The following is a 25,685-nucleotide window of genomic DNA, read 5'->3' on the forward strand; positions in this document are numbered from 1 at the left end:
GGATCTTGTTTGTAGATTTAGCTATTCAGAAACTGTCGTACTGCACAGGCCTTGCGGATACAATTGCAGCGGTTAAAACACGGATATGTCCTTCTGTTTTCTTGCAGGCACAGGTGCAGTGCATCAAGGATAGTTACAATCTCCATATACAGTTTAATTGAAAAAAATCTGGGTAAAAATTTCACAAATCAATTTTTTTTTTTTTTTTGTAAATGAGGCAAGGTAATGTTGTTTTAAGTAATCAATAAGAGAGAAACCAAAAGACAAAGACATACAAAAAAAAAGATGGATGCATTAGACAAGCCACACTTACTCTTCCTTGTTTTCACTTACAAAAAAACTGTTGTCACCGCATTGCGGGAGCCGCCACCGCACACCGCCAAGGCATGGGCTTTGTTCATTCAGTTATTTAAACTATAGAAGCACACTCAACAAGTGAGTGATTCGGCATAAAGTTCAAATAAGAAAGGGCACTTGAGCACAAATATATACCTTTCAAAAAAATTCCATTGTTACCGTCAAAAAAAACCGTTTTCGGCGCGCAAGCTATTTCTGGAGGTTCAAGCGTTTGATAGCACAGTTGTAGTCATCATGAGTATACGTACAGGTTAGTTGATTTGAGCAATGTTGATGAGAATAAGCAATAAAAAAGTATATGGCGCGATGGATGATTTTGCGAGGAAAAGAAAAAAGAAATGGGTGGAAGATGCGTCGTCTTTTATAGACATGGAGAAAGAGGCGATCCCTCGTGCTGTAGCTAAAATCTTTATGGTCTAATAATGAAGCAGGAAAAAGACGCGCGCATCGCTTCACTTCATAGTTATCCATTGATAAAAGAGGGTGGACTCATCGCATGAAATAGCTGCATGAAGTAGGTCTCAGATAATGTTAGAGAGAGATCTTTATTCTCAAGTGTCCTTGTGTTGGCTGATGGGATACACAGGTGCACATAACTTTGGTACAGACGTAATGCATGGCTAGTTAAACTATATTTCAACTCGTATTATACACTTTATTGAAAATAGAAGTCATCGTCATGAAGATGGCCTCTTCTTTTTGATGAACAAAGTCGTCAGTTTCAGCGCATTTTCCCACCAGGATTACGCAGGCATTCTGCAAGGCCAAAGTAATATGAGAAGATCCACCTCACTCCTACCAATAAAGGATCAAGTCATAATTGTTGCTTCCTTGCAATTTATTTTATTATTATTTCCTCATTTCTCGAGAAAAATGAACTGAAAGATGAAAAAAGACATTAGGGAAGTCAACAAATTTATCGGGGATTACAAAAAAATTTGCTAGGGCAAACATACAGGTTCGAGTGACCTGTTATGCAGCCATGCCAACCGCATCGCACAATCGATCCTTCTCACTTGCCAGCCAATCAGTGCTGTCCCTCAGCGAATCTCTCACGCTCTTGTACCCCTCAAAGATCCCTTAACGGATCCCTCCTCGGATCTCTCGCATCTCTTAAGATTCCTCACACTTGCCAGCCGATCAACGATATCGTTTTTTTTTAATTCCTCATTCAAAGGTAAGGCTGAATGTGTAGGACCGACTCTTTTCTTACCCGTTAGAATACATGATGCTATAGTGTTGTACGCCATGTTGTAATTTGCCAGGGTATTCTGTCATATCGAACTCTAATACATAGCTCATCGTTCGAATTTTTAGTTGCTTATTTTTACGTCAGGTGGCCAAGATGTTTATCTGCGATAACTGGCCAAGAAAAGTCATAAAATTCATGCACATGCAATTCAGCACGGTCTATAGACCTGAATAGATAACACTGATTGCACTGATAGACATCGGTTGACTCGTCTACAGTGTTCCTCCCCCCCTTCTTTTTTTTTTTTTTTGTGGTCAACTTTGACAGAATCACCGCCTACCCCAGCATCTCCCGCATTTTACGTAGCAGCTGTATATCCAGTAGATATCAGCATCCAGGAGTAATTTTTATCCATCGTCTTTTGATAAAAGTACAGTATCCATATGTTAGTTACTTTCAGAGCAATCAAACAAATAGATGATTTTGAACACAGAGTGGCGCGCAGTTTCCTTTTTGTTTGTTTCGTTGTGTGTGTGTGTGTGTGTGTGTGTGTGTATGTATTATTTGTTACGTCTTTGTTATTTTTCTCACACATCATGTCCAAAAACAATAATGGCGAAGGGAAAGAGAGTGGAAGAAAAAAAAGAAAATGAGGGCAAAAAGGCAGGAATTAGCGAATTTTGACAGAAAAAGAATGGCGGAGAAGCAATCAAAAACAGCAACAGATGGCAAATAAGGTACAAAAAAAAGCAAGGGATGAAACCATAGGGGAAGTGGTTATGTCGCATGAGAAGGTTCTTTGTCGGAGATGGAGTCTGAATAGCATGAATTTGTTAAACTCAAGGCACTATCGTGATCGCTGTTGGCTGTATTGGATCGAGATCGAGTAGTTGAAGCAACAGAAAGCACAATGATGGGGAATTCCATCTGCACTTGATCCGTCACACCAAGAGGATTGGAGAAAATGATGGTGACACGCAGACGATGTACTACCTCCATCAAACGAGTCGACAAGTTGGGTTTGGGTGGTTCCTCGAATTCCAGCGGCAATTGACACGGAAATGACCATGAATGGGAAGGCCAAGTAAGCATGTGTGTAAACGTCATGAGCGGCCGCTGTTCATACTCTTTTTCTTGTCTAGATCAAGTTGTAAAAAAATTGTTTTTTCTTTAGTTTCCCTTTTTTCACTTTGTTCTTTCTTACATTTCCTTTATATTATTATTGTTTTGGTAACAAGAGCTTAGTTCTTACTCACCCTATTCGTATCGATTCAAACAGTTGACACCCAATAAGACATGTTTCGAGGTGATGATTATTACGAAAGGGTGAGGATCGTTTCATGGATGAGGGGGATAACACACGAACATTTAACATAGCTCGTTGCGGATAAGCAATGGTGTGAGGGACTTCGACTTCGTAACGCCACTTTGGCCACTGTTTCGACGTGCCCCAATATAATCGAAACGGTGGTGCGGGATAGAATGAGTTGTATAATTCCAAGTTTTGAATGGCCCTTAAAGTTTCTTGGCGTGCCAAGCGTACGGTGGCTGTTAATGTATAATCTATGTAGGCGAGGGTGTCGTAAATGGTGCTCTGAAACGAGACCGGCAGATCCGATGCAATATGAAATGAGAAGGGAAGAATGAAAACGCCGTTTGGCTCTTGAATGAAATCCGTGCTATTTCGGGCAACTGTGTATGTGGTATCCAGTAAACTGTGAATGTCGTTCCGTACACGTTCCTGACCGAGTAGTTGAAGTTTGGCATGGCAGGGACGACCGTGAAGATGATCGGCGTGGATCCGCAGCGACCCTGATATCATGCATGTCGATTGCTCCGTTAATATAATCTGATGGTTATCGAGATGAATTGTGAGAGAAGCCATGCAAGACAATGTAGAAACTGGAAAAAAATGGAACAAAAAAAGGAAGAAACAAAAACAAAAAAGTAATACAAGGGAAAGGAACAAAGAAAAAAAAATGTTGTAAAACGAAAGGGAAACATTCAAGCACTTGATATACAGTACAAATACTTGTCATCCAAACAGACCATGGTAAATAGATATAAATGTATATATACATGCGCATCCATTGATATGTCATGAATCATACCCTTTCACTGACGGGGACTTGTTGTTTTTCTTTTTTGCGCCGCGTTTCATACTAATTTCCCCTTTTTGCATGAATTTTGCCATGACTTGAGGTCAACCTACAGTAAACGAGTGAATGACACGGAGTTCACCCAGCCTACTGAGAAGCGTGTCTTTTTAGGTTTAAACAAAAGTGAGACGACGAACTATTTCTTCTTTTTATTATTATGATGTGGTATCCAGCTTTATTGTAACAGATGAGGAGACACACTACACACATCACAACAAACATACACACCCTAACCTTTTATTTGGGGGGTTCTTTTTTTCCGGTTTAAGAACGGGTTCACAAATGTCTTTCATCGCCGAGCGTGACCCCACGTGGATCGGTCTGACTTGTTTCGCATTCATGGCTTCGACTGTTGCGCTGTTGTCCGTAACGTATCGCTTCTTCATCCGATATATCCAGTAATCGTGCCGCTTTGCTGCGCGGTTTGAGCGGTGGTGTCACAGACCTAGGAACATACTTTTCGTCGAGAATCGACATATCCAGGCCCATGTCATCGTCGTAATTCGGCCCATCCTCATCCAACACAACGGTCGGTCGAATGGTCTTGGTGGCCAAAATTTCTTGCATATCCACCCGATCCATCCCTTCGGGTCGGAGTCGACGGTTATGCCGTGATCTCGGTCGTTGAGCGTAATATAACCACCGCCACCATTTGGACCTTTTTCGTTTTCGACTCAATACGCGATACCGGTATCCAGGAATAAGGTATCGCGAAAGCATCCGCCAAGGATGCCATAAATAGTTTGACAAGGAAAGCATCATCTGCTGACCCGCGGATGGCGGCCCTTCCATCAGGGACGGCGACCATGGACGATGCCACGCATTGGTGTCATCGGTATACAGGGTATCGTTACCCCACCGGTCAAAGTCGCTTTCCTCGTCTTCGTCGTCCGAGTCATCCGAATCATCAAATAACGATGTTTGACGACTAGGATGATTGATATATTCAATAGTGGTCATATTGAGGAAACCTAAGTATTTCCGTTAGCGCTCGGATCCATCAGCTGATCAGGATGCCATTTATAAAGATAAAAAGACTACTCACTGAGGCGCACATGAAAGGCGAGCAACCGTGTCATGGCCAACCAGGCGGTGATTGCAAATATGGCAATGATGATCGCCAAGGCGATGTAAACATAACATAATCGAGACATGGAATCCACTGTTTCACTTGCATTGTTTACACTTTCACCGTGCAATTGTAGGACTATCTCCAAACGCGTATGAGTAGATTGTTTCAAGCAATATAATTCTGCAGCCCCCAAACCATGACTGACTGGGCTTACCGTGACTCATAAAGACATCGCGATGATAAAAGGAAAGATAGACGACGTACAGCGTCAGGGTCGTATACCATAATAAAGCGACAAATGCAATGGATACCAATGCCATGAAAAGTCTATCTCGGGGATAATTAGCGATGTGAACCTACACCGTAGAAAAACCAAGAAAGGGAGGGAAGCTTTACGCTAAGCTTACTTGTAATTTGTTTGTCCGATACAGCAGTTGAGCCATTTGCAGTGATGATCCATGCCACCCACGCATTTGTTACATAATTTGCAATGCCGGGTTGTTTGATCTCTGTTTTGGAGAAACACACACACACACACACACAAATAAGGAGACAATTAGGATACGATCTATCTATTTCATGATTACGGATGCTCGGGCTTACACTTTGATGCGACAAATACCGCATACACCGGTAAAACTGTCAATGACTGGAGTACCATATCGTCGTACGTACGTCTTTGATCGTGGGACTTGATGTCGTTGGTTGGCTACTACTGGATCTTCTGTGGATACAAAAGATGTAATAATACTCAGTGCTTTGATGGCTACACTGATAAAAACCATGATGTGACCGTTCCACAGGCCCTGCAGATTCCACGGTTGATCGGTGTCTTGCCTTTCTTGCGCATCCCAGTGATGCAGCACATACTTTGTTTCTTTCGCATCGACATCCGTTACAAAAACAACCAAGAATTTAAAAAAGACAAGATCTAGCGCAAACGAACAGATCCACTGCAGTACAAGGTAGGTATCCCAGGGACGTTGGTAACCGTGACGTCGAAACCACTCGTTGCGTTCCCAGAATGGCGTGGTGAGAGGAGATGACGGACGAAGAAAAGGAATCCAAGTAATCATTATAGGTATATAAATAAAAGAGATGAAGCGGTGATGAAGTATGCTTGATACAAAATGAGACGAAAAATGACCAAGTAAACGATTACGAAGACATGGCAAAGCAAATCAGTGGAAAAAAGGAGACGATCAGGAGAGCGATGAAAAAGCTAGAATCTCCACTAATTTTTTTTCCTTCTTTGCCCTCGACGCAAAACTGACAGTGGGACCTAGGCAAGGGATCGGCAAGGAGACCATTTCACTCTATCGAAAATTTTTGGGAGGAACTATCGTGTTGTGTAACAATTGCATCTTCAACAACTGACTTAATGTATTTCATGCAGCGCCCTTAAGATATTGCAAATTACAAGTGTTCTCGCTACGAATTGATGTCAGAAGAATGAAAACGGAAACATCCCTATGTATTTGCGTTTTTCTTTTTTATATAATTTTCCATTGTCTGTTGCGTAACGCTATTATTTAATTTTTTTGTATAGAGAAACCGGGGCATAAGCGTACAAGATGATAAAGAAAAGTATGTGTACAAAAAAATTCTATGAAATTGAAAAGTTTATAGTAGTGATTTTATAAATACAGACGCCAAATGGGATCCAATGGATAGCATGGCTTGTAGTAAGAAACGGGGTGCAAAGATTTTCCATGTCATTAGGTGGCGGCGCAAAATGAGGACAAAAATGGACGATAAGAAAGTTGGGATGGACTGCGCGAGTACTAGGAGAAAGAGACACCGAGGGACGTCTTGCTGATCGCATTTCCTGTCGGGCGTGGTTGTTGTAGTTTCTGTTGCAAGAAGAACCGCCCAGCCTAACCATGAAAGCAAGAAACCCGCCAATGTCGATAAAATGACCAGCGTGGCACCGCAGTAGTAATTCATATCGTCAAAACCAACAAATGCTGCTTTCCAAGGCAAGGAAGTCAACGTCGATTGATGCGATGTAACGAAAAACAAGTGCTGTCCAAGGTAATGGAGCAGCAGCAGTCGAATGAGCAGTGTCGACCGGGTTCCACGAGTTAACAGGGACACAATGTAAGGTACGCCGAGAACAATACAGGCTCCCAGCGGCCTTTGCAGCATTGCCAACGTGACACTCCATGCGAACAAAAGAACCCAACTGACATCGCGATTTGAATGATGCTTTGCCCCTGATCGCGACGACCTTGACTCGTACAAGCAAATGCCCATACTCGCAATAGAGTTGACATAGACCACCCGTGGCAGATATACTTGGACCCATTGGTTGAAGAGTGCGGACAGCGAGGAAGAGTCGGGGGCTTCGGTCGTGGCTTGAGAACTGTCGTAAATGTCAACTACCGTATGAAGCAGGACGATTACAAGAGAACATCGGTACATCATCAAGATCAGACTGGAAACACGACCTTTCAGCTGTCGCTGGAACAGTCGAGGTAGTGCATAAACCACTTGTAACACGCAGACTAAAATGAACGAGAGGGTTGGCAGTTGTGCTCGAATATCCATGGAGTGCCCCAGAGAAAGATAACCGTTGTGAATGTAATCGCAATAAGGGAATTGCTCTTCGCGACATTGTCCAGTCATGCTTGTTATGCGTATCCATAGAGCGGTCAAGAGTGGCGGCATGAGGGATCGAAGTTTGGTATCGTTGAACACGCTTCGTACTGCCCACCACACGCACAGTGTCACGGTGACAAACCGCATGCCACGATCTTCCCAAATGACAAAGCTGTTGGATCCCAGGGTCAATGCGTTGCATAGCACTGTCACCAAGACGATGGGCCAATCCCACCGATGCCACAGATCTGTGGCAAACTGAACCGATTGCCGATAACGTAAAGTGAACATTACGGTGGCGGCGGTCACCGCCAATGCCGCTCCCAGCCAGTCGAATAACTGCATTTTTTCAAACCATCCATAGTCGCGCAGTGTTGTATACAGAAAGCTGTACCGAAAACCGACCAGAGTCAGCACAAAGCAGAAACTGCTGAAACCTGTCACAGCGACCTGTCTAAGTGTCGCTTGAGGACGATACAGTAACCAGATCGCCGCGCAGGTACTGAGGATCAGGACAACGATTCCCACCGTCATGCAGCCTACATCGAACTGAGCCCAAATCATTCCGCAGTATTTGATGATGTGCAGTAAAAATGCATTGTACGACAGAATAGCCTGTTCCAATTGCCTTGTCAGATCCATTCGGCTCGCTTCGTCTATCGCTTCACCGTCAAGGGCCGCTTTGAACACAGGGTTGCTGGAGAGCTGGGTCATTATGTCGTCCGCTGCGAACATGTTTTCCAAACTCGTTTGTAACTTTGAAGGGGCAAATCCAGGATGGGCCGTATGATCGTAATAATAATGCAAGTAGTCATATACTTGCAATGCATTGATACGAAACTGTTCCACGAAATGCAACAAAGTCCGCAGACGGTCGGTGGAGTCGGATGGGTACAACAGCTCGGGAATGATGGCTCCCAAGTTACCAAAGGAGATGGGCACGCCAAGAAGATAAGACAAGGTCGGAACCAGATGGATCTGAGAGACCACCGGGTATTGCGACGCATTCGCAGGGTACAGTAATCGCTGTGATATCGCATCAAAATCCAATCCCAGAATGTCGGCCCGTTGCTGATGAATACGTTGGGAAAGGATGGCGTAATAAGTAGGCTGGCCTCCTGTTTCGCGTGCCATGGTCAAATCACGTCCCGAATACAGAAATAATCCACTCATCAATTCTTCCACACTTTCACCGCCGTGATCCCCTTCTACCGACATGCCGTGATCGCCCATGACCACTAGGAGCGTTTCATTGTCGATATGCGTCATGAGTCGTTCCAGGACGCCATTCATTTGCGTCAATTTCTTGGCCATATTAGGGTGCGACGGGCCATAGGTATGACCGCAGTGATCGACGCCCAAGAAATGGGCGATGGCCAAATCCCACGATGTGTCGCCTTCCATCAAGGGCCAAAGATGGGAAAGAATGTTATTGTCCACTGTATGCAGGTCAAACATTTTGAAGCTGTCGCTGTCAAAGGTACGATCAGGGCGATCAAACACCTCTGGAAACAAATTGACCCAGGTATCATCACCCATGAAATAAATGTCTTTGTAGCGTTGATGAAGGTGGTATAACAAGTGATCTTCGCCCACAGATGACGTGGCAAAATTGGCTCCGGCGTCGATAAAGGTGGGAAGCGATCCCGTCATCAGGCCTTTCACACGTTGCATGGTTGTGGTCGGCGGGTCGGCTCGGAATTGAAAAAGTAACGATGAAGTCGGATGCGTCTGTAGCGTCTGTTGAATCACTGGTAGCTGATTGAGATAGTAGCGGGGACCTGTGATGTCGGTCATGTTGAGAATAAAGTCGAATCGCAGCGCGTCAATGAGCACGATGACGGTACGTTGAAAAGGAGGCTTTGCAGGCACTGAGCCGCTTCTCAGCGTATCTGCACTGACGGTGTCGGTATCATTATAGCGGATATTAAGGCGTTCCCAAGGATCGTAACGATGACCTCGAAGATCCAGAGTTTGACGGGTCAAGAGGAATCCTTTGAGGAACCAATAAAGTCCCAATGCTTCGAGGCATGTCAAGACAACGAAAATGATGCCCAATGTCGGTCGCACCAGTGTTGAAAGCCGCATAAAATATATAACACAATTGAACAACAGTTCCTGGACACTGCGTGAATGGGTCATTGCTTTCTCGTCGGAGACCCAATTGACCTGATGCATAGGCCTATGATATTGCACGGATAAATTATGACATTTCTGCTGTAGAGAATTGGCTTGAAGGCATCATTGGCCCCTTTTGAAAAACGTGAACACTAGGTACATTCAAGCTGACGCTTTCGTTCTGACGCAATTATGAATATTTTACATATTGATGTTGTTTGGGTCGACAAATTTCGTCTCGTCATATTGAACGTTATTCGTATAGACCAGATCAGTTCTCTTTGGCATATGGCTTGGTGCAGTATAATATACTACCCTGTTTTTTCTATGAAGATGACCTCGTGTTATAAAGAGTACTTGAATCCACTTACTGTAACCGAGCGTTTGCTACAAATTTCGTATCTGGTGGAATTCATCTTCTTTACCACTGAGTTGAAAATATAAGGTAGAAGTTTTGGCACAAATTGCTCTTCCCTAGTACATAACTTGTATCGTCTGGAAATTATGATGGAACATTTAACGGCTTACTCTTTAATTTGAAAATTTGGCGATTCAAGCTTCTTTCAATTATGTCGCCAGACAACGATAGCCCTTTATCAGTTGTGAAAACTATTGCCATGACCGGCTCCTCCAATGGGTGGCGCCTGCTTGTAACAACGGTAGCAGATGTCTTATTCAGATTTATGGTTTATACAGAAATTTCAAGTAATTATGCATCATTTGATCAGATATGGAAAAATAACAATATCAAGGTGGCAGATTTTGGCAGCACACAGCTTGCACTGAGCCGCTGCTCCAAAAATGACGCGCTAGTTATTGGACGTCCGACTGAATTGATAGGAAATGATTGGCTAAAAACTTTTCGGCTACCGCACAACATTTATTCACTGAAGAAAAAAAAAAATTGAAAGGTCCATTCCAGAAAAAAGCGGACAAGAGGGTGCACAACCTTTATTTTTCTCATAATATAATAATGGACGCCAGCAGCCGAAGCGAAGTAACGAGATTATGGAGAGTGTTCCGAACTGCCCATCAAATGGTGCACGATCGAGTAATTATCAACTGGAAAAAAACAAGACCCCATTACAGCAGCGAATTTAATAACACTAATGTGTTTTGTTTTCGTCATGGTATCGATGAAACTCGATTGTAGGGTTACCTTGTCTCCCAATCCGAACTTGACATGGAACTCGAAACTTTCAAGCGCACTTTTGCTCCCTCGGGTGACGTTGAGTAAGCTCCCTCGAAAATGATTAAAAAGACCTTATTCACCGATCTCAACTGACTCACGATCAACCCTCTCTGTCCAGTCGCGATCATTTGACATTTGTTGTTCAGAAAAAGGACGACCCCACTGATCAGTTGCTCGTCTTCTTTCCCAAGGATGCTTCAGTCGGTGTGAAGCCATTGAGAGTGTATGTCATTTCAGCCACTGATTCATCGATGCTCGATATACTCACACCTTTCACGCTTGTCCTTTAGGTTTGTTGAACGTATGGCACAACAGCAGATTCCCAAAGGCATTTGCATTTACCAAAAGAGCATGACTTCTTCTGCCAACAAGGTGCGTGGAAAAAGTGAGACAATGGGGATGGGAGTGGAGTTCTCATGGATGGTATATAGGTCATTCAATCGTTGCCCTCGAAACATACCTTGGAATCGTTCCAAGAAAACGAACTGTTGGTCAATATTACCCACCATGTGCTGGTGCCTAAGCATGAAGTGTTAACTAGCGAAGAAAAGGCTACTTTGCTTCAACGATAGTAAGTAGGAAAAAAAAAAGAAAATACAGTGAGGGACAAGAAAGGGAAACAGAATGACGGATGGCTAATGGTTGTCCTTTTAGCCGTTTGAAGGATACACAATTGCCACGCATTCAACATTCGGATCCTGTTGCGAGATACTACGGATTAAAGCGAGGACAGGTAAACAATAGCTGACATTTTGATGAGAAGCGGGAAAGGAAAATCTGACGACTGCATGCTTTTTTAGGTTGTGAAAATCTTGAGAGAGAGTGAAACAGCCGGTCGCTATGTCAGTTACAGATTATGCATTTAAGCAAGCAAGCGAGCACGAGAGCGCTTTTCATTTCTTTAACCATTCTTTCTTCATTCGATTTTGTCGATTTCTTCTGGAATATACGCATCAAAAAATACGCGCTTAAGAAAAAGGCTTGCAACGAGTAATTCATAGATTCAAAAAAAAAGCAAAAAAGAAAATATCTCATATCCATACAATTTTTTCACCCTGGTTTCCACAAGGTTTCTTATTTGCTGGAATTCTTTATCAAATCACTCTTTTGCAACGACTGATGGATTTATCCTAAAGTAAATAGCTTAAGCGAAGGATCAATGGCACCTGTCCAAAAGTACGTAGGCAACATACCTGTCTTTGCTACTTGCAGTATGGTCCTTCCATCTCGCACTTTCTTTTTGTCACTGGTAGCCGATCTCTCCGAATCGTCTATACAAGGCTGTAGCGTTGGGTTTACAGACGCTCAGGGAATAGACGCTTTGGTCCAGAGGTCCATCATTAACGCTGTTTACCCGGAATGGCAAGATTGGCAATGGTTTAAATAGCCTTAATTAAATGTATCGGAAGATGTAGGTTTCCAAGCGTTCGGATCTTCCTTTTTAAGATCAAAAAGATGAACCTCTTCCCGCAATCGCTTTCTGTCCGCTCGTCTCGAACATCGGAAGTCTGTGCTTTAAACTAAACAGGAAATTGCTTTTTCAACACATGCTTGACGTCCATTTATGAAGCGCTTTATTTACTGGTCTTGCTGTTTTTCCTCGCGTGTCAATTTTTGCTTCTTTTCACATTCTATACTGTAATATTATCAGCCATAACCTATGCTTGCCAGTGAACGTATTTCACGGATTTTACCTACAGTCAAATGCTCGGATTGCGGGGAGGATGTTCATATTCGAAGACTGTCCGATCATATATGCTCCAACCTTCCACCACTTCCATCCTTTCCCTTGTTTCCGCATGTATCCACCAAAGGTAACCCAAAAGAGAGACCGATCTCGCTACTGGCGTATTGTCATCTCTGGCGGCAATGTTTAGATTTCTTTTCCGTTTTATTGATATACTGATCAATTGGCCATTCATCTCATCCACTTTCTCGATCCCTGTAGATAAATTCGACCCCATCATGACCAATTCGATTTCACAGATGTCTTCCTCGCAGTATTACGACTCTTTACGAAAGAACAGCACTTCACCAGCACCACCTGCATCGCATTTCCCACAGCAGCCGTAAGTCATACGATGCATCAGCTTCTACGCTTGCCCAAAGCTTCATGGGAACTGTAATAGATCGATACAGCGACAAGACCCTGCACAGCAATCAGTAGAACCAAGTCACGACATATCGTCCTCGCCCAGTCCGCATCAAGACAAAGAATTAGATACACTCATGGCAGATATCATGAAAAGCTTGTCAGCTGAAGATCTAACCCCCACTTTTGGCCAAGAGCCCACCTGCAATGTCTGTAATGAGTTGGTGGATTCAAAAGAGGAAGTGATTGCCAAAGACGACAAGGTAAAAATTCTCGATTGGTCTGGACATTCTTGATGAGTCGGAGTCTAACGGTTTCTGGTGTCCGCTTATAATCGGTCAATGTTAAAGCACTATCACCCAGCATGCTTCAATTGCCATTTATGCCGAGCAGCTTTGGACGTCCAACAAGCATGTTTTTTCCATAACGGCAAGCTTTACTGCGAACGAGACTATCAAGTCGTAAAAAAGCGAGACGTATGTGCTGCGTGGTACGTGAATCCAGGGATAATAAATCCTTGAATTATAGGAAAAACCAACAGCAACGTGAGACTTATTAGAGCTTTTGGCTGCCAGTGACCGACCTATTACGGCAGGCACCACGCCCATCAAAGCGCTCGGAAAATTGTATCACCCTGGTCATCTAAAGTGCCACCATTGTTCGGAACCTGTCAGTCATCGTGGCTTCAAGGAACACCAGGGTAACGTATTTTGTCGCCATGATTATCGAAAACTTTATCTTCCTCCATGTCGGGCGTGTCAGCAACCTCTGAACTCCCAAGTCATTTCGGCAGTGGATGGCAGCTTGCAAGGAAAATGGCACGTCGAATGCTTTGGATGTCATGTAACTAAATTTAACCACTGATATTGAATACATTTGGATAAAAAAAAATTAACTCGAGTTATTTTTAGACATGCCATCAACCGTTTCCGGGCAACACGTTTTACGTTTTTGACAATGCTCCTTATTGCAAGCGCCACTATCACCAACTGAATAATTCACTATGCCGGTCTTGCGATGAACCTATTGAAGGAGCATGTGCACAGACAGCTGAAGGATGGCGATTCCATCCATCCTGCTTTGACGCAACTCAAAGCTAATATTAAGACTCACTGTACAGATTGGGCACGTGGTTTCCAAGGAAAAGAAAGGTACATGAAGAAACCCTCGGAGTGGATTGTTGACAGCGCAAACGGTTGCAAAACATAGAGTTGTATATAATAAAGCAAGTGTCAGTGTTGCCTGTCTACCGTTAAACACGGAATGAATTGATTGTTTTTCAAGATCCTAGATCAAAAATTACAACATGACCGGCTGGATTATATTGTGAAGGTTCACTTGTAATATGTGCTTGATGACGATCGATGGCCTCCATACTGCAACAGCAGGCAATTTTCCACTGGATTTGCCTGTGAGGATTTCATTGGGTAAAGAGAAAAATTGAAAATCCGCAGGGAGACAGAAAATTTTCGTCAATCACAGCAGGAAAGGGAAATAGGAAGCCTTGAAGAACGAAACATCGCCATGGCGTCGACTGAATACAATAGTGTTGTCCTTGATATTGAAGGCACCATTACCCCCATTACTTTTGTGAAGGAAGTTCTGGTATGTTTTGTTTTTTCTATTTGTGGTTACACCGTGCTCACCACACTCAACACTCGATCCCTTCACAGTTTCCGTATGTCACGCGTGGATTAGATGCATTTCTCGATCGTACTTGGGGATCGGACGATTTGAAAGAGTATATTCAGTTGTTGCGCGAGCAGGTACGATTTTCTTGCGGAACATCTAAACGTCCACGCAAGGCTCTGACCGGATCGACTTTTTATAGGCTCACCAGGACGTGCAGAACAAGGTTTCGCCAGCCGCTGTTGAGATTCCAACCGAGGAGAAAAGGTATTTTATTTCACCTGCCAATCCACTGTAATTCTTGTGTGATGTTGATGCAAGGTGTTGAATAGTTCGGCGGCTGAAGTAAAAGATGCTGTCAAGAAAAACATTCAGTGGCAAATGGCAATGGATCGAAAAATTGGAGCCCTGAAGGCTTTTCAAGGATTCATGTGGAGAGAAGGATACAAGTCGGGGGAATTACGTGGAGAGTATGTATTGTATTTCAAAAAGATAACCGATGGAATGGGTCCATGGTGCTGATACAGCGTTTAGAATCTATGACGATGTTGTTCCTGCCTTGGATCGATGGTTGACCTCGAAAAAGATCTACATTTACTCCTCAGGCAGCGTGCCTGCGCAAAAGTTGCTTGTCGGCCATTCCACCAAAGGTGATTTGTCAAAAGTAAGTACCACGATCCGGATGCGATAAATATACATACCGTTGGTCTGATTCAAAATCATGTAGTACTTTTCCGGTTACTTTGACACCACAGTAGGATTAAAAACCGAAGTCCAATCCTACAAAGCCATTGCCCAAGAAATTGGCGAAACCGATCCTCAACGCATCTTGTTCGTATCCGATAACATCAAAGGCAAGTTAAACCTCTGCAGATAATTTGTTTAACCCTTGCTTTTATGATTAACATGGAAATGTAGAAATCCAAGCTGCCAAAGAAGCTGGCTATCAAGTGGTGATTTCAGATCGTCCCGGCAATGCTCCTCTGGGACCCGAAAGTGCGGCCTTCCAAATTGTCACCACCTTTGCGAAAATCCATTAAAGTTGGTCTTTCAGATACAGACCTTTTTTTTTTTTTTTCTTTTGCCCCTTTTGTAACCTCTTCTTTTACCTTTTTTAAGCCTCTTTATTTGCCTTTTGGTTTTTGCTTTTTCCCATGTTTTCTTCGTCGGTGCTTGACTTGCCGACGCATGTTGAGTCGGCAGAGTTGGGGTATGGCAAAACGCTCGCCTTTAACACAGCGTCCACGAGTGTTCTCGGATTCTTGAAGCATTCTCTGAGCATCATTCTCGATAACAACGACTCGAAACAAATCTTTTACTTTTTGTTACTCAATCTATCGTATATGTTTGTTCAACTTGTCTATGGTGTATGGACAAACTCTCTCGGTCTCATTTCAGATGGTAAATTTATGAGCACAGTCAATGCTTGTCATGTCTTGTCGGTCCATCTCTTAACTTGCCAAACCAAACTTTGAAAAACAGCCATCCATATGTTCTTTGATTGTTTGGCTCTCGGCGTAGGTCTGTTTGCTTCCGTCATGAGCAAGTGGCCGTCCAATCAAAAGTATTCTTATGGGTAACGTATCGCGACTTGCAAAAAATCCGTGTTCCTCATTTTCTTATCAACTCGATTTGCCTGGATGGATAGATATAACCGTATCGAGACAGTAGCAGCGTACTTTAACGGTGTATTTTTGGTACTTATCTCCGTGTCCATTGTTATGGAGGCCATTCAGCGATTGCTTCATCCTCCAGAGATGAATACGCAACGTCTGCTGCTGGTCAGTTTTGTCGGTCTCATCGTCAATTTGGTCGGTATCTTTGCTTTCAACCATGGACACGCACACGGACATAGTCATGGACACGATCACGGTCATGGTCACAGCCATGGACACGACCATGGACACGGCCACGGCCACGGACACAGCGCCAATATGCAAGGTAATAAAAAAAGAGAGGTTGGAAAAAAAAAAGGGGGAACAAGGATTTACGTTGCTTTTCGCTTTTAGGTGTATTTCTGCACATCATGGCCGATACATTGGGATCCGTGGGTGTGATTATCTCGACACTGTTGATTCAATGGTTCGGATGGACTGGTTTTGACCCTATTGCATCGCTGTTTATCGCCATTCTGATCGTGTTGTCTGTGATTCCTTTGATTCGTCAATCGGCGGCTGTTTTGATGCTTGAATTGGATGACTCGGTAGTCAATCAGGTGCAGGGCACTTTGGACGAACTCAAAACGATGGACGGTATTGTCGATATCAAAATGCCTCGTTTCTGGCCCAATGAAGCAGAAACCATGGTAGGATCGTTGCATGTTCAAGTCAGGGACGGCGTCGATACCCAACAAATCCGACGCAAAGTTTCGGAATTGCTTATGAGTCACATCGATGGATTAAAGGAAGTATGCGTTCAGGTTCAAAACGCCGGTACCCGGTTATATGAACCCCATTCTCAATCCAAGGGATTCTTTCACACGCCTTCTTTACCCACCCCTCCCGCGGATCCACGCGCTTTGGATGCCAGCGTGAATTATCGTGCAACCGCCGTCCCTCAACCTACCTTTGCTGCCGACGTCCAAGCTTCTCCTTCCCACCACTTCCAACCTCACACGTCCCCAATACCAGCTATGCAGGCACCCCCTCCGCCTCCTTCGCAACACATCTTGCCGGCTGGAGGTCCTCCTGGAGCTTTCATGTCTCCCACTTTGGCACAAAAGCAAAAGAAGAAGGAATAAATAACAAGAAAGAAAAAAAAAGGGCACAACTTCATACACTTACGACTCTATATACGTTGTATAAAAAATATATATCTCATGTTTTACAATACATTGTTCTTCTCATCCCTTGTTCAAAAAACGAATTCACTGTTTGCTTTTATCGAAACTGATGATGTTTTTTGGAGAGGCACCACTGCATCTGGGTTGACATTATCTTGTGGTGTAATGTCGCGTAGTGACAACTCTGCCTTTATATAATGTTAAGGCTATAGCAATTGTCACAAACTATCTCAAATATATAGTCTGATACACAGCGCTTTCAGCTGGATCGCTTCAGCGGCATCTTGTTTTCTGATGGATGCTCGTGTCACTTGGACGGAGTTTAGCCAACTGAATAAGGAATGCGGGGAATTGCGGATTGAAACGGAAGAGCATTTTCTCAAATCCCATTGGCAGTCGGGAAATGCACACCATCTTGCAAGCATCCATCAGTATTGCAATGGAACAGGATATACACACCCGTGTGAATGTAATCATAAAAGGCTACCAAATCCATATAAACACTAGTTCCTTGTCTTTCTGTATTATACAGAATTGGATCTTTCTTTGTCGTCAAAAAACTTATATATGGCGCGCGGTACACGGAGGATAAGATGACGAATAGGAAGATGAACTTTATGACCAGAGCACCATCATGTCGAGTTCCATCATATTCAAATGCTTCATTCTTCTTAAATAAGGATAATGGAAAAATACTCGCATTTTGAATAGCAAAATACTATAGTTTTACATATCTTGACGCTTCGAATTCTGTTTGTTTTCGTATCACATCACATCATATCATAACAACTCGCATCAAACTTTGGGACTATCAACTGCAAATTCCCCGAGAACAATGAAGCGCTCGAGAATATGACGATGAACAAGCTCCTTACTCCGATTGCCCGGATCACAATATGTAGAGATATGGCAACACAGCCATGCAGTGGTATAACGCAACGCCTTCCATTGGTGGGTGCTGATACATAATACTTATGTTGATAAGTGACAGCAGGCGAACGAAAACAAAAAAAAAAAAAGCAAAATGAACTGTATCTGTATTTTTACGGTGACTTGTTCGTTGAACGAGAATGAGGACTGCTAATGGGATTTTTGAACACGGTTTATGTTCGGGAGGGTTTATCTTGACTCGGATTTGGACTTGCACCAAACATCTTTGAAAGGTTGGGCATATCGGAGAGCATCTTTTGCGCATCGGATTGCGATTGAGCCATTTCCTTCATGGTTTCAGGATCTAACAAGCCATGCGTTGTGTAAATTTCGTCCTGTTTCACCCCAATTACGCTTTTGATGAAGCACACTCACCCATATTGGCCATCAGCTTTGGCATAGCAAACATGATGACACCACTCACACCGAGCATCAAGAACATGGGGTTTTTGAACATGCCCAACACGTTGAAAGCTTGTCGCTCCTACAGACAGATCCGTCAGCACTTTTGCTACGCCTTTTCGCATCCCATTGAATCCATATTGAATTACCATGAAATACTCAGCCTTGGATTTTGCTTTTAAATCAAATGGATGATTCACCGAATAGCCCGTATTATCCCATCCCACACCGATGCCTGTAAATGCGGCTTTGATAGAGTTATCGTCACTCACGTCCACGCGTAACTAACAAACCGTGTCAGTGGAGATGATTCAAATTAAAAATCAATAGGGAACGCAATTTTACCCGAGGAAATACATAGTCGATATTTTGCACTTCCAATAAATAAGAGCCGGGAGCGACGTGATCTCTACATGATGACGACTGAGTCTAATCGATTCGTTTGGTGATGAGGTTTGCTTGAGACGCTTACAGTGAAAATTGACCGTCCCGTCGAAGAAATGCAGAATACTGGCCTCCGTTCAAGATGACCCGAGTAGCCGAGTTTAATTTGTCTAAATCTGTTGCAATAGGATGTTTAAGGACGGGCCAATAAGGAGGAAAAAGGAAAGGCGGGTCAAAATACCTGTAAGGATACCATTGGTCGTAATAGCGCCTTGGAGTTTTGCAGCATATGCGATGCTCACAAATATGCTATAGAAAACAACGGTTAATGGGAGGTCAATGGAGGGTTGCAAGAAGCATCAACGGTGTTTGGGTGCGTTACTTTGCAAGTATAAAAATGAAGGTCAATGGGTGCATAGAAGAAAGAAGACGCGGAGAACAAGGTGGAAAAATTTCTGCACTCAGTTGGGAAAAGAGCCAGACAAACATGGAAGGGGCACCAAAAGGGAAAGGTGACTGTTCTTACAGCTTCCCTGTATGCAACTTTGACCACCCGTCTCACCGTCTCTTTTTTCTTCTTTTATCCACTCTCATTTTCGCTCACTGTTGTTTTTTTTCATGGAGCCTCATTTTCCAGTTAATTCCGGAAGTGTTGCTCCGCCGCCATCTCAATCCACGGCATTATTGCCTCATCAACTCAACTTTGCCAATGCCAACCCCACGTCAAACCATCCCGCCGGACCGGGCCTTCGCAGGAAACCAAAGGACCCGTCTCGACCTTTATCCAACGTAAATATATGCTCGTAACATCGCCTTTTTCTTCTTTTTTTTTCTTCCTTCATCCTCGTGAAACGCTTCATAAGAAAAGACAAAGATAGCAGTGCACGAAGAGAAATAGACGCACGCTCAAATTGGGATGAAAAGAAAGGAAAAAGAAAAACCAGGGGTGGATGTTTTTTTTATTATTTTCCACATTTGTCATTTTCCGGCAGATCGGTTTGCTGATGTGAAAAAAATATGTTAGTTAAAATTAGAGCGTGTGCTGGGTCTGACGACAGCTTCGTCTAATATATTGGCGACAGCCGAATCGCAAGATCTGATCGCTTATGCGGCCGGAGCTGTCATTGTACTATATAATCACAAACGCAACAAGCAAGTGGGATTTCTTTATCCACCGCATAATTCATCTCCAGCCACTGTCGCCAATAATGCAACCAACGCCCCCTCCCATGGAAATCATGTGGGACAACCGTTGCTTGTCTCGCCTTTGGGATCAGGTACCAATGATTTCATCACACCCACCATCCCTTCCCCTCGAGAGGCAGACGACAAGAGAACATCATCAGCAAGCGCTCGCGCAAAACCCATTAGCTGCCTCGCATTTTCGCCAGACGGTAATTATCTGGCCGCAGGCGAGGTACCTCTTTTTTTCTTCTGTTGCCATGACTGTGAAAGAATGAATGTTTTGGTCCTACTCATCTGTGACAACGGTTAAATCTGAATGCCCTTTTTGTTTTCTTGTCGTAGATGGGCCACCAACCTCGTATTTTAATCTGGAATGTCAAAGAAAAACAGCTGATGCACGAATGTCGAGCTCATAAATTTGGTATCCTATCGCTGGCTTTTGCACCAAATATGCGATATCTGGTCTCCATCGGGTTTCAGGTAAAACCGTCGGTTTTTTACTGGGCTCCCAGAGTAGAATGAATTAATGATTTTTTTATTGGGTTGTATAGCATGATGGATATCTCTACGTATGGCATTGGCGAAAAGGTATCAAATTAGCTGGCAATAAAGTCACGAGCAAAGTCAACGCATTGTCATTCTCCCAAGACGGCACCTACTTTGTCACTGCAGGTCTTCGGCATGTCAAGTTTTGGTATTTGGATGCACGTGGACGCCTCCCCAAGCGAGTAAGTGGGCTCCAGCAAAAAGGACGTCTCTTGTCAACTTTTAAGAGTGTACGCATTATCATTTGTCTTGCTCACGTGGGCTTAGGGCAATTTGGCATCAAGGGAAACACAAGTGCTTGACGGAAGATCCGGGATTCTCGGCGCTCTAAGAGAAAGCAATTTTGTGGATGTTGGTTGTGATCGAGGCAAATCCGAACGCGTTTACTTTTTGACCGACAATGGGATTCTATGCATGTTTAAAGAGGGCCGAGTGATTGATAAATGGGTGGATTTGCAGGTAATAATGTCGTCCAATCAAATGACGAAGGAATGGAAACCGAGGGAAGCTAAATCTTGAAGGAAAACGGATGTCTATATCACAGGTAAAATCAGCTTACTCTATTTCCGTGACGTCGACCTATATCGTATGCGCATGTGCAGAAGGCATCATCAGGTGAGTTTTGATTTGCCGTGAATCACATCTGAATGCCAACGACCCTCCGTCTAATATGCCTTTTCATAAGGTTATTCGAACCCTTGACATTGAAATACTGTGGCATGCTTCCGAAACCGCATCCATTAGGTGTGGATATTAGCGCGATCAGTTCACCCGACATGATTCGATCCGATAAAACCACTCATTATCCAGATGCCTTTGCTGTTGCCTTGGACGAACGAACCGGAAAGATCACCGTGGTTTATTCCGATCGTAGTTTGTACGTATGGGATGTCAAAGAACTGAAAAAGATTGGAAAATACCGCAGCTTCATTTCGCACAGTGACTGTATCTGGGGCGTGGAGGTACCTTAATTATAGCGATATGGAACCTTTTTTCGTTTTACACATGAACTGATCCATGATCTCTATGTATTATTTCCAAAAATATAGCCATGCCCCATGATAACGCATGGCACCTCTCAGATACCCCCTTTTTCGTTTGCTACCTATTCCAGCGACGGTACGGTGCGTTTCTGGAACTTGGATCAGCCATCGATGGTGGCTTCCTCTTCTTCATTATCGCCATTTGCTTCCCACTCCAGCTCTCCGTTGTCCCCTCCTGCCATCGATAAACCCAGCCCAACCTCGAGCAATACAAACAGTGCGCCTCTCCATCGAAAAAATATCTATTCACGCGAGCTTATCAAGATGTTGTACGTTGATCCGGACGCCGCCGAGTTTGCTAAATTGAAACGCGATGTCGGTAGGTGCCGAGTCAGAAAGGGGTCCATCACTTTAAAAAGCAGAATGTAATTGATGGGCTAGAACTCGCGGAGGATCAGTATCCTGATTTCGGTATTCGGTCCCTCAAAATGAGCAACGACGGACAGCTTCTGGCCACCGGCGATCGGAATGGCAATCTTCGCGTTCATCACACAGATACTTGGGATCAGATCACATATCAAGAAGCGCATGACTCGGAAATCTTGTCCATTGACATTACCAATCTTGATCAACCGGGTAAGTCGCATGTTTTTATTGTGGCAAAATGACTCGATGCCGCACCGGTTTGTCATACGTATTGTTAGCAAATGGGTGTCGCCCATCAGAGCATCTTTTTTGAGCATAATCTGATTTCTCCAGTCGATAAATTCAACTTGGGTTAGATATACCTCATCTTATTGCTACTGCAAGTCGAGATCGATTCATCCATATCTTTGATGTAAGCACGGATTTTCAACTGGTGCAAAGTTTGGATGACCATTCGTCTTCCATCACGGCCGTCAGATTTGCCAACGGAGCCGAAAAGCTAATTAGCTGCGGTGCGGATAAAGGGGTGATATTTCGATCCCGGGCCGTAAAGCCACCCTCTTCCCCTTACACTACGTATCATAATTACTCTGGGCGGAGCACGGTATTCGACATGGCATTGGATCTGCACGCTCGGTATATTGCGACGGTGACGGGCGAACGTCGGCTGTACCTTTTCAACGTGGAATCCGGCAAACCGTTCCGAACCTGTAAACCCGAAACTCCCGAAGAGATCGCCAAAAGCACGTCGTCAGAAAATTCAGGAGGCAGTCTAATTAACATCGACATTGACCCGTTTTCCGGGACCTTTGCCGTGACAAGCGGTTCTGACCGATGTCTGCGGTTATTTGATCTCACCAACAGTACCTGCATCGAAAAGGCTTGTGCGCACGCCGAACTGATCACTTGCGTGAAATTCATTCGAACCGCCACGGACGACCTGCGTATCCTCAGTACTTGCTCGGACGGCACCGTCTTTGTTTGGAAAGTCGGTCAAGACATTGTGGCGCGATCCAAAGCGCGGGCCAATGAGCGTGAATTCAAACTAAAGCAAGCGGCAGCCTTGGGAGCAGTGACGGACAAAGTTTACATGAAATCCGATGAAGGACTGCCGGATGACAAGCGTGCCATGCTGTTTGGCGGAGCAGGCAAACCACGGTTGCGACGCGTGTCTACAGCGGCCATGATTCGCCCGACCCCTAGTCTGTCACAGATGATCCGACAAGGCGAACGCAAAACATTTTCTTCCGTCTCTCCCGCCGAGCACAAATACGATGACCTTTACAAACGGTTTGGACAGCGTCGTAATCGTCATGAAGGCAGTAACGTCAATGGATTGCCACAGCAAGCCCCCAATCGTCCGGACAGTTCACCACCGGTCGTTCAATCACCCGATGGGGTGACCAGTCCTTCATTGCCGGTTTCTGCAGGGACAGCGCCATCTTCACAAACAAGAATCACATTTGCGGATCCTCCTATAAAACCGACTCAGAACAGGGGCAATCCCATCACTTCGAGAAAGGATTCTGCAGGCAATCTGAGCGGACGAAAGACGCCTGATAAACAAGGAAAACTCGAACGACTTTACAACGGCATTCCAACCTCGGGCCGCGAACGTTTGTCCATTCCATCCACATTCCATTCACCACCCAACAGTCGAATGGGAGGCGCAACAGCAACAACAACATACCTGACCTCTCGACCTCCTCCTCCATCTCGACTCCATCCAGCGACTCGTCGACAAATGTCACGGGATGCGTTGTATCGAAAAGACCATTCTTCTTCTTCCTCCTCAGGTGAACCTTCCAGAGAAGGTCGTTTTCGGTTAACGCAACCAGAGGATCCCACACCAAAACGTGTATTATCACCTCTTCAGCGAAGAGCGAGCGACTCGGGTTCGGATCTGTCAGGAGACTCCTCCGAAGTAACGGACAGCGGTCGCAGTTCAGTAAAATCGCCTGAAATCCCTCTTCCGTCCAAAAAACCGGTGGTAAAAAAGCTGAGCATGCCCGTTTTAACTGCACCCAAAGTGGAACAACAAAGTACCTCTGATTCTTCCAAGAACTCGGCGACCGAACATGAAGATGATCGAGACGAAGAACGAGATCGTGACGAAGAGGATGACGATCCGGCCGAGGCCGAAGCGGAAAACGAAGATGAGGATGCGGATGAACTGGATGCTGATGATGAAGAAGAAGAAATTATTTTCATCACGTCGCCTCCTGAGCAAGATCAGATTGGAGCGCCTTTTGAAGTGTCAACGCATAACGAGGAAGTCACGATCGGGACGGAGAGTGGCGAGGGCGAGGGCGAGGGCGAGGGCGATAACACGATGTACGGGCGCAAATCGCCTGCATGTGAACTGGAGGCCGACGGGTTGGTTGACGCTGCAATAGAAGAACAGGAAAGTGATTCCAATGAGGATGAAGCCATCATTGAATCCATATCATCAAGAAACGCGCCTCGCATAATGACTTCGTTGAGTCGGACTACCTCCATGACGCTGCCATTGCGCAGAAATCATCCATTCAGCGACGGCAAAGGTGACAGTGGCGGACATCATGATGCGGATCAGTTATCGTCCCAATGTGAGCTGGACAAAACGTGTAAAGATACATTGGCTCTACGAGAATTGCAGAAAAAGTTGGAAAAGGCGAGAAAACGACAAAGTTTTACTGCACGTTTCTTATCTTCCTTGGGAGAGCGTAAGAGCTCCTCCAAGGTGCCTTTGGATGCGGCTCTTGATCAATTTGACGATATCGCACAAGGGTTACTGGACGACCCAGCGAACCGATTGATGATTCCTACGATACCCATTATACCACCTATCACCAGTCATCCGCGATCCTGTGCCGATGAACCCAACCCCACCAACCCAACGTCGACATCGACAGAGATAAAAGATGAAACCAAAGTCTCACCCATCGATGAGCCAAAGTCCCCCCAAGAAGGACCCAAGGATGATCAAGCCAAAGCCATTCTCTCGGATCTTGACGGTGCAGCTATCTTACTGGACAGCGTGCTTGATTTCTACAGCAACTTATTGAGCGGTCCGGCCGAATCTAAGGATGAAAAACTGATAGAATCTATTGAAAGGAAAGTGGCTGAAATTACGCAAAAAATGGCCAAAGTGATTAGACCAGAGAAACTGCTTACTGCGGAAGAGATCAAAACCACCAATATGCTGGATGCCTATTCTGCACGACTCATCTCCATGGTAGAAAGCCAATTGTCTCTACATAATCGCTAACTTATTTCCGTTAGTATATACCTTTTTTTTTCTCTCCCTCTTTTTTTCATTCTATGATACATTTCAGCACTTTTTTTCTTCAATATGCACTGCATTGGCTATTAGCGCTACGAAATAGTTCAAGTCTAAGTTAATAAACCACTCCATAACAAATCCTACCCAGCAACACAAAATATATATTAGAAAGCTTCTATAACAGGGATATATAGAACGATTGTGACAATATCCTGAGGCTCGTCATTAAAAAGACCAAATTTGTGCTGCAACCAGCTATCATTAGCATGACCATATGAGAAAATATTCGAGATCATCGGCTAAATTTGGCTATGCTTTTTTTCGATCAACTGTGTCGACTATGATTGCGGAGTGTTAATCATATGACCTT

The 25,685-nt window shown here is 44.3% G+C and overlaps 10 protein-coding genes across 10 annotated transcripts; 5 read left to right on the plus strand and 5 right to left on the minus strand.

Annotated features, from left to right (window-relative positions):
- Nucleotides 1–2,326: 2,326 nt before the first annotated feature.
- BYT42DRAFT_616977 (uncharacterized protein) lies at nt 2,327–3,434 on the minus strand (the record flags this gene model as incomplete). The annotated part of the gene is made up of 2 exons (XM_051572127.1): nt 2,327–2,687; nt 2,806–3,434. 2 exons carry the CDS (start codon nt 3,432–3,434, stop codon nt 2,327–2,329), a joined length of 990 nt encoding a protein of 329 aa, XP_051420007.1.
- A 374-nt stretch (nt 3,435–3,808) lies between these two features.
- Nucleotides 3,809–5,055, minus strand: BYT42DRAFT_88340 (uncharacterized protein). The gene is made up of 2 exons (XM_051572881.1): nt 4,754–5,055; nt 3,809–4,679 (listed from the first exon to the last, which is right to left on the minus strand). Exons 1-2 carry the CDS (start codon nt 4,860–4,862, stop codon nt 3,985–3,987), a joined length of 804 nt encoding a protein of 267 aa, XP_051420008.1. The 5' UTR covers nt 4,863–5,055; the 3' UTR covers nt 3,809–3,984.
- BYT42DRAFT_88315 (uncharacterized protein) lies at nt 5,033–6,120 on the minus strand. Its single transcript, XM_051572880.1, has 3 exons — nt 5,384–6,120; nt 5,177–5,289; nt 5,033–5,107 (listed from the first exon to the last, which is right to left on the minus strand). Exons 1-2 carry the CDS (start codon nt 5,854–5,856, stop codon nt 5,184–5,186), a joined length of 579 nt encoding a protein of 192 aa, XP_051420009.1. The 5' UTR covers nt 5,857–6,120; the 3' UTR covers nt 5,033–5,107; nt 5,177–5,183.
- Nucleotides 6,121–6,256: 136 nt separating this feature from the next.
- On the minus strand, nt 6,257–9,483 carry BYT42DRAFT_582361 (uncharacterized protein). The gene has a single exon (XM_051569679.1). The coding sequence runs from the start codon at nt 9,467–9,469 to the stop codon at nt 6,404–6,406; it is 3,066 nt and encodes a 1,021-aa protein (XP_051420010.1). The 5' UTR covers nt 9,470–9,483; the 3' UTR covers nt 6,257–6,403.
- A 931-nt stretch (nt 9,484–10,414) lies between these two features.
- BYT42DRAFT_582364 (RNA polymerase) lies at nt 10,415–11,751 on the plus strand. The gene is made up of 7 exons (XM_051569680.1): nt 10,415–10,550; nt 10,653–10,732; nt 10,810–10,914; nt 10,982–11,063; nt 11,123–11,262; nt 11,346–11,424; nt 11,492–11,751. Exons 1-7 carry the CDS (start codon nt 10,473–10,475, stop codon nt 11,555–11,557), a joined length of 630 nt encoding a protein of 209 aa, XP_051420011.1. The 5' UTR covers nt 10,415–10,472; the 3' UTR covers nt 11,558–11,751.
- A 132-nt stretch (nt 11,752–11,883) lies between these two features.
- On the plus strand, nt 11,884–13,998 carry BYT42DRAFT_582377 (uncharacterized protein). Its single transcript, XM_051569681.1, has 6 exons — nt 11,884–12,505; nt 12,640–12,760; nt 12,821–13,046; nt 13,134–13,273; nt 13,359–13,626; nt 13,695–13,998. Exons 1-6 carry the CDS (start codon nt 12,352–12,354, stop codon nt 13,881–13,883), a joined length of 1,098 nt encoding a protein of 365 aa, XP_051420012.1. The 5' UTR covers nt 11,884–12,351; the 3' UTR covers nt 13,884–13,998.
- Nucleotides 13,999–14,307: 309 nt separating this feature from the next.
- Nucleotides 14,308–15,857, plus strand: BYT42DRAFT_623260 (2,3-diketo-5-methylthio-1-phosphopentane phosphatase; the record flags this gene model as incomplete). The annotated part of the gene is made up of 7 exons (XM_051572391.1): nt 14,308–14,388; nt 14,457–14,549; nt 14,615–14,679; nt 14,745–14,882; nt 14,947–15,076; nt 15,140–15,266; nt 15,331–15,857. The coding sequence occupies 7 exons, from the start codon at nt 14,308–14,310 to the stop codon at nt 15,450–15,452; spliced, it is 756 nt and encodes a 251-aa protein (XP_051420013.1). The 3' UTR covers nt 15,453–15,857.
- Nucleotides 15,251–17,331, plus strand: BYT42DRAFT_88435 (cation efflux family-domain-containing protein). Its single transcript, XM_051572882.1, has 5 exons — nt 15,251–15,266; nt 15,331–15,813; nt 15,895–15,988; nt 16,061–16,353; nt 16,422–17,331. The coding sequence occupies exons 2-5, from the start codon at nt 15,567–15,569 to the stop codon at nt 17,150–17,152; spliced, it is 1,365 nt and encodes a 454-aa protein (XP_051420014.1). The 5' UTR covers nt 15,251–15,266; nt 15,331–15,566; the 3' UTR covers nt 17,153–17,331.
- Nucleotides 17,332–18,195: 864 nt separating this feature from the next.
- Nucleotides 18,196–19,899, minus strand: BYT42DRAFT_582392 (uncharacterized protein). Its single transcript, XM_051569682.1, has 7 exons — nt 19,293–19,899; nt 19,152–19,219; nt 18,999–19,086; nt 18,872–18,935; nt 18,676–18,810; nt 18,500–18,608; nt 18,196–18,428 (listed from the first exon to the last, which is right to left on the minus strand). The coding sequence occupies exons 1-7, from the start codon at nt 19,397–19,399 to the stop codon at nt 18,298–18,300; spliced, it is 702 nt and encodes a 233-aa protein (XP_051420015.1). The 5' UTR covers nt 19,400–19,899; the 3' UTR covers nt 18,196–18,297.
- Nucleotides 19,900–20,118: 219 nt separating this feature from the next.
- Nucleotides 20,119–25,300, plus strand: BYT42DRAFT_548707 (WD40-repeat-containing domain protein; the record flags this gene model as incomplete). Its single annotated transcript, XM_051566027.1, has 9 exons — nt 20,119–20,187; nt 20,438–20,575; nt 20,647–20,823; nt 20,909–21,100; nt 21,186–21,256; nt 21,327–21,603; nt 21,691–22,003; nt 22,066–22,260; nt 22,407–25,300. The coding sequence occupies 9 exons, from the start codon at nt 20,119–20,121 to the stop codon at nt 25,298–25,300; spliced, it is 4,326 nt and encodes a 1,441-aa protein (XP_051420016.1).
- Nucleotides 25,301–25,685: the final 385 nt, after the last annotated feature.

This window comes from Radiomyces spectabilis (genome assembly GCF_025331425.1).
Source record: "Radiomyces spectabilis strain NRRL 2753 chromosome Unknown BYT42scaffold_12, whole genome shotgun sequence".
Lineage (NCBI taxonomy): Eukaryota > Fungi > Mucoromycota > Mucoromycetes > Mucorales > Radiomycetaceae > Radiomyces > Radiomyces spectabilis.

Coding starts and splice junctions, on each gene's coding strand:
- BYT42DRAFT_88340 (XM_051572881.1), bottom strand. CDS start 4,862: ATGTCTCGATTATGTTATGTTTACATCGCCTTGGCGATCATCATTGCC. Junction 4,680..4,753: donor CGCCTTTCATGTGCGCCTCA/GTGAGTAGTCTT, acceptor GGAAATACTTAG/GTTTCCTCAATATGACCACT.
- BYT42DRAFT_88315 (XM_051572880.1), bottom strand. CDS start 5,856: ATGATTACTTGGATTCCTTTTCTTCGTCCGTCATCTCCTCTCACCACG. Junction 5,290..5,383: donor GGTATTTGTCGCATCAAAGT/GTAAGCCCGAGC, acceptor TCTCCAAAACAG/AGATCAAACAACCCGGCATT.
- BYT42DRAFT_582361 (XM_051569679.1), bottom strand. CDS start 9,469: ATGCGGCTTTCAACACTGGTGCGACCGACATTGGGCATCATTTTCGTT.
- BYT42DRAFT_582364 (XM_051569680.1), top strand. CDS start 10,473: ATGGACGCCAGCAGCCGAAGCGAAGTAACGAGATTATGGAGAGTGTTC. Junction 11,064..11,122: donor TGACTTCTTCTGCCAACAAG/GTGCGTGGAAAA, acceptor GATGGTATATAG/GTCATTCAATCGTTGCCCTC. Junction 11,425..11,491: donor ACGGATTAAAGCGAGGACAG/GTAAACAATAGC, acceptor ATGCTTTTTTAG/GTTGTGAAAATCTTGAGAGA.
- BYT42DRAFT_582377 (XM_051569681.1), top strand. CDS start 12,352: ATGCTTGCCAGTGAACGTATTTCACGGATTTTACCTACAGTCAAATGC. Junction 12,506..12,639: donor TCCGCATGTATCCACCAAAG/GTAACCCAAAAG, acceptor CGATCCCTGTAG/ATAAATTCGACCCCATCATG. Junction 13,627..13,694: donor TCGAATGCTTTGGATGTCAT/GTAACTAAATTT, acceptor AGTTATTTTTAG/ACATGCCATCAACCGTTTCC.
- BYT42DRAFT_88435 (XM_051572882.1), top strand. CDS start 15,567: ATGTTTTCTTCGTCGGTGCTTGACTTGCCGACGCATGTTGAGTCGGCA. Junction 15,814..15,894: donor TCTCGGTCTCATTTCAGATG/GTAAATTTATGA, acceptor TTTGAAAAACAG/CCATCCATATGTTCTTTGAT. Junction 15,989..16,060: donor AATCAAAAGTATTCTTATGG/GTAACGTATCGC, acceptor CTGGATGGATAG/ATATAACCGTATCGAGACAG.
- BYT42DRAFT_582392 (XM_051569682.1), bottom strand. CDS start 19,399: ATGTTTGTCTGGCTCTTTTCCCAACTGAGTGCAGAAATTTTTCCACCT. Junction 19,220..19,292: donor TTCATTTTTATACTTGCAAA/GTAACGCACCCA, acceptor TGTTTTCTATAG/CATATTTGTGAGCATCGCAT. Junction 18,429..18,499: donor AAAGCTGATGGCCAATATGG/GTGAGTGTGCTT, acceptor ATGGCTTGTTAG/ATCCTGAAACCATGAAGGAA.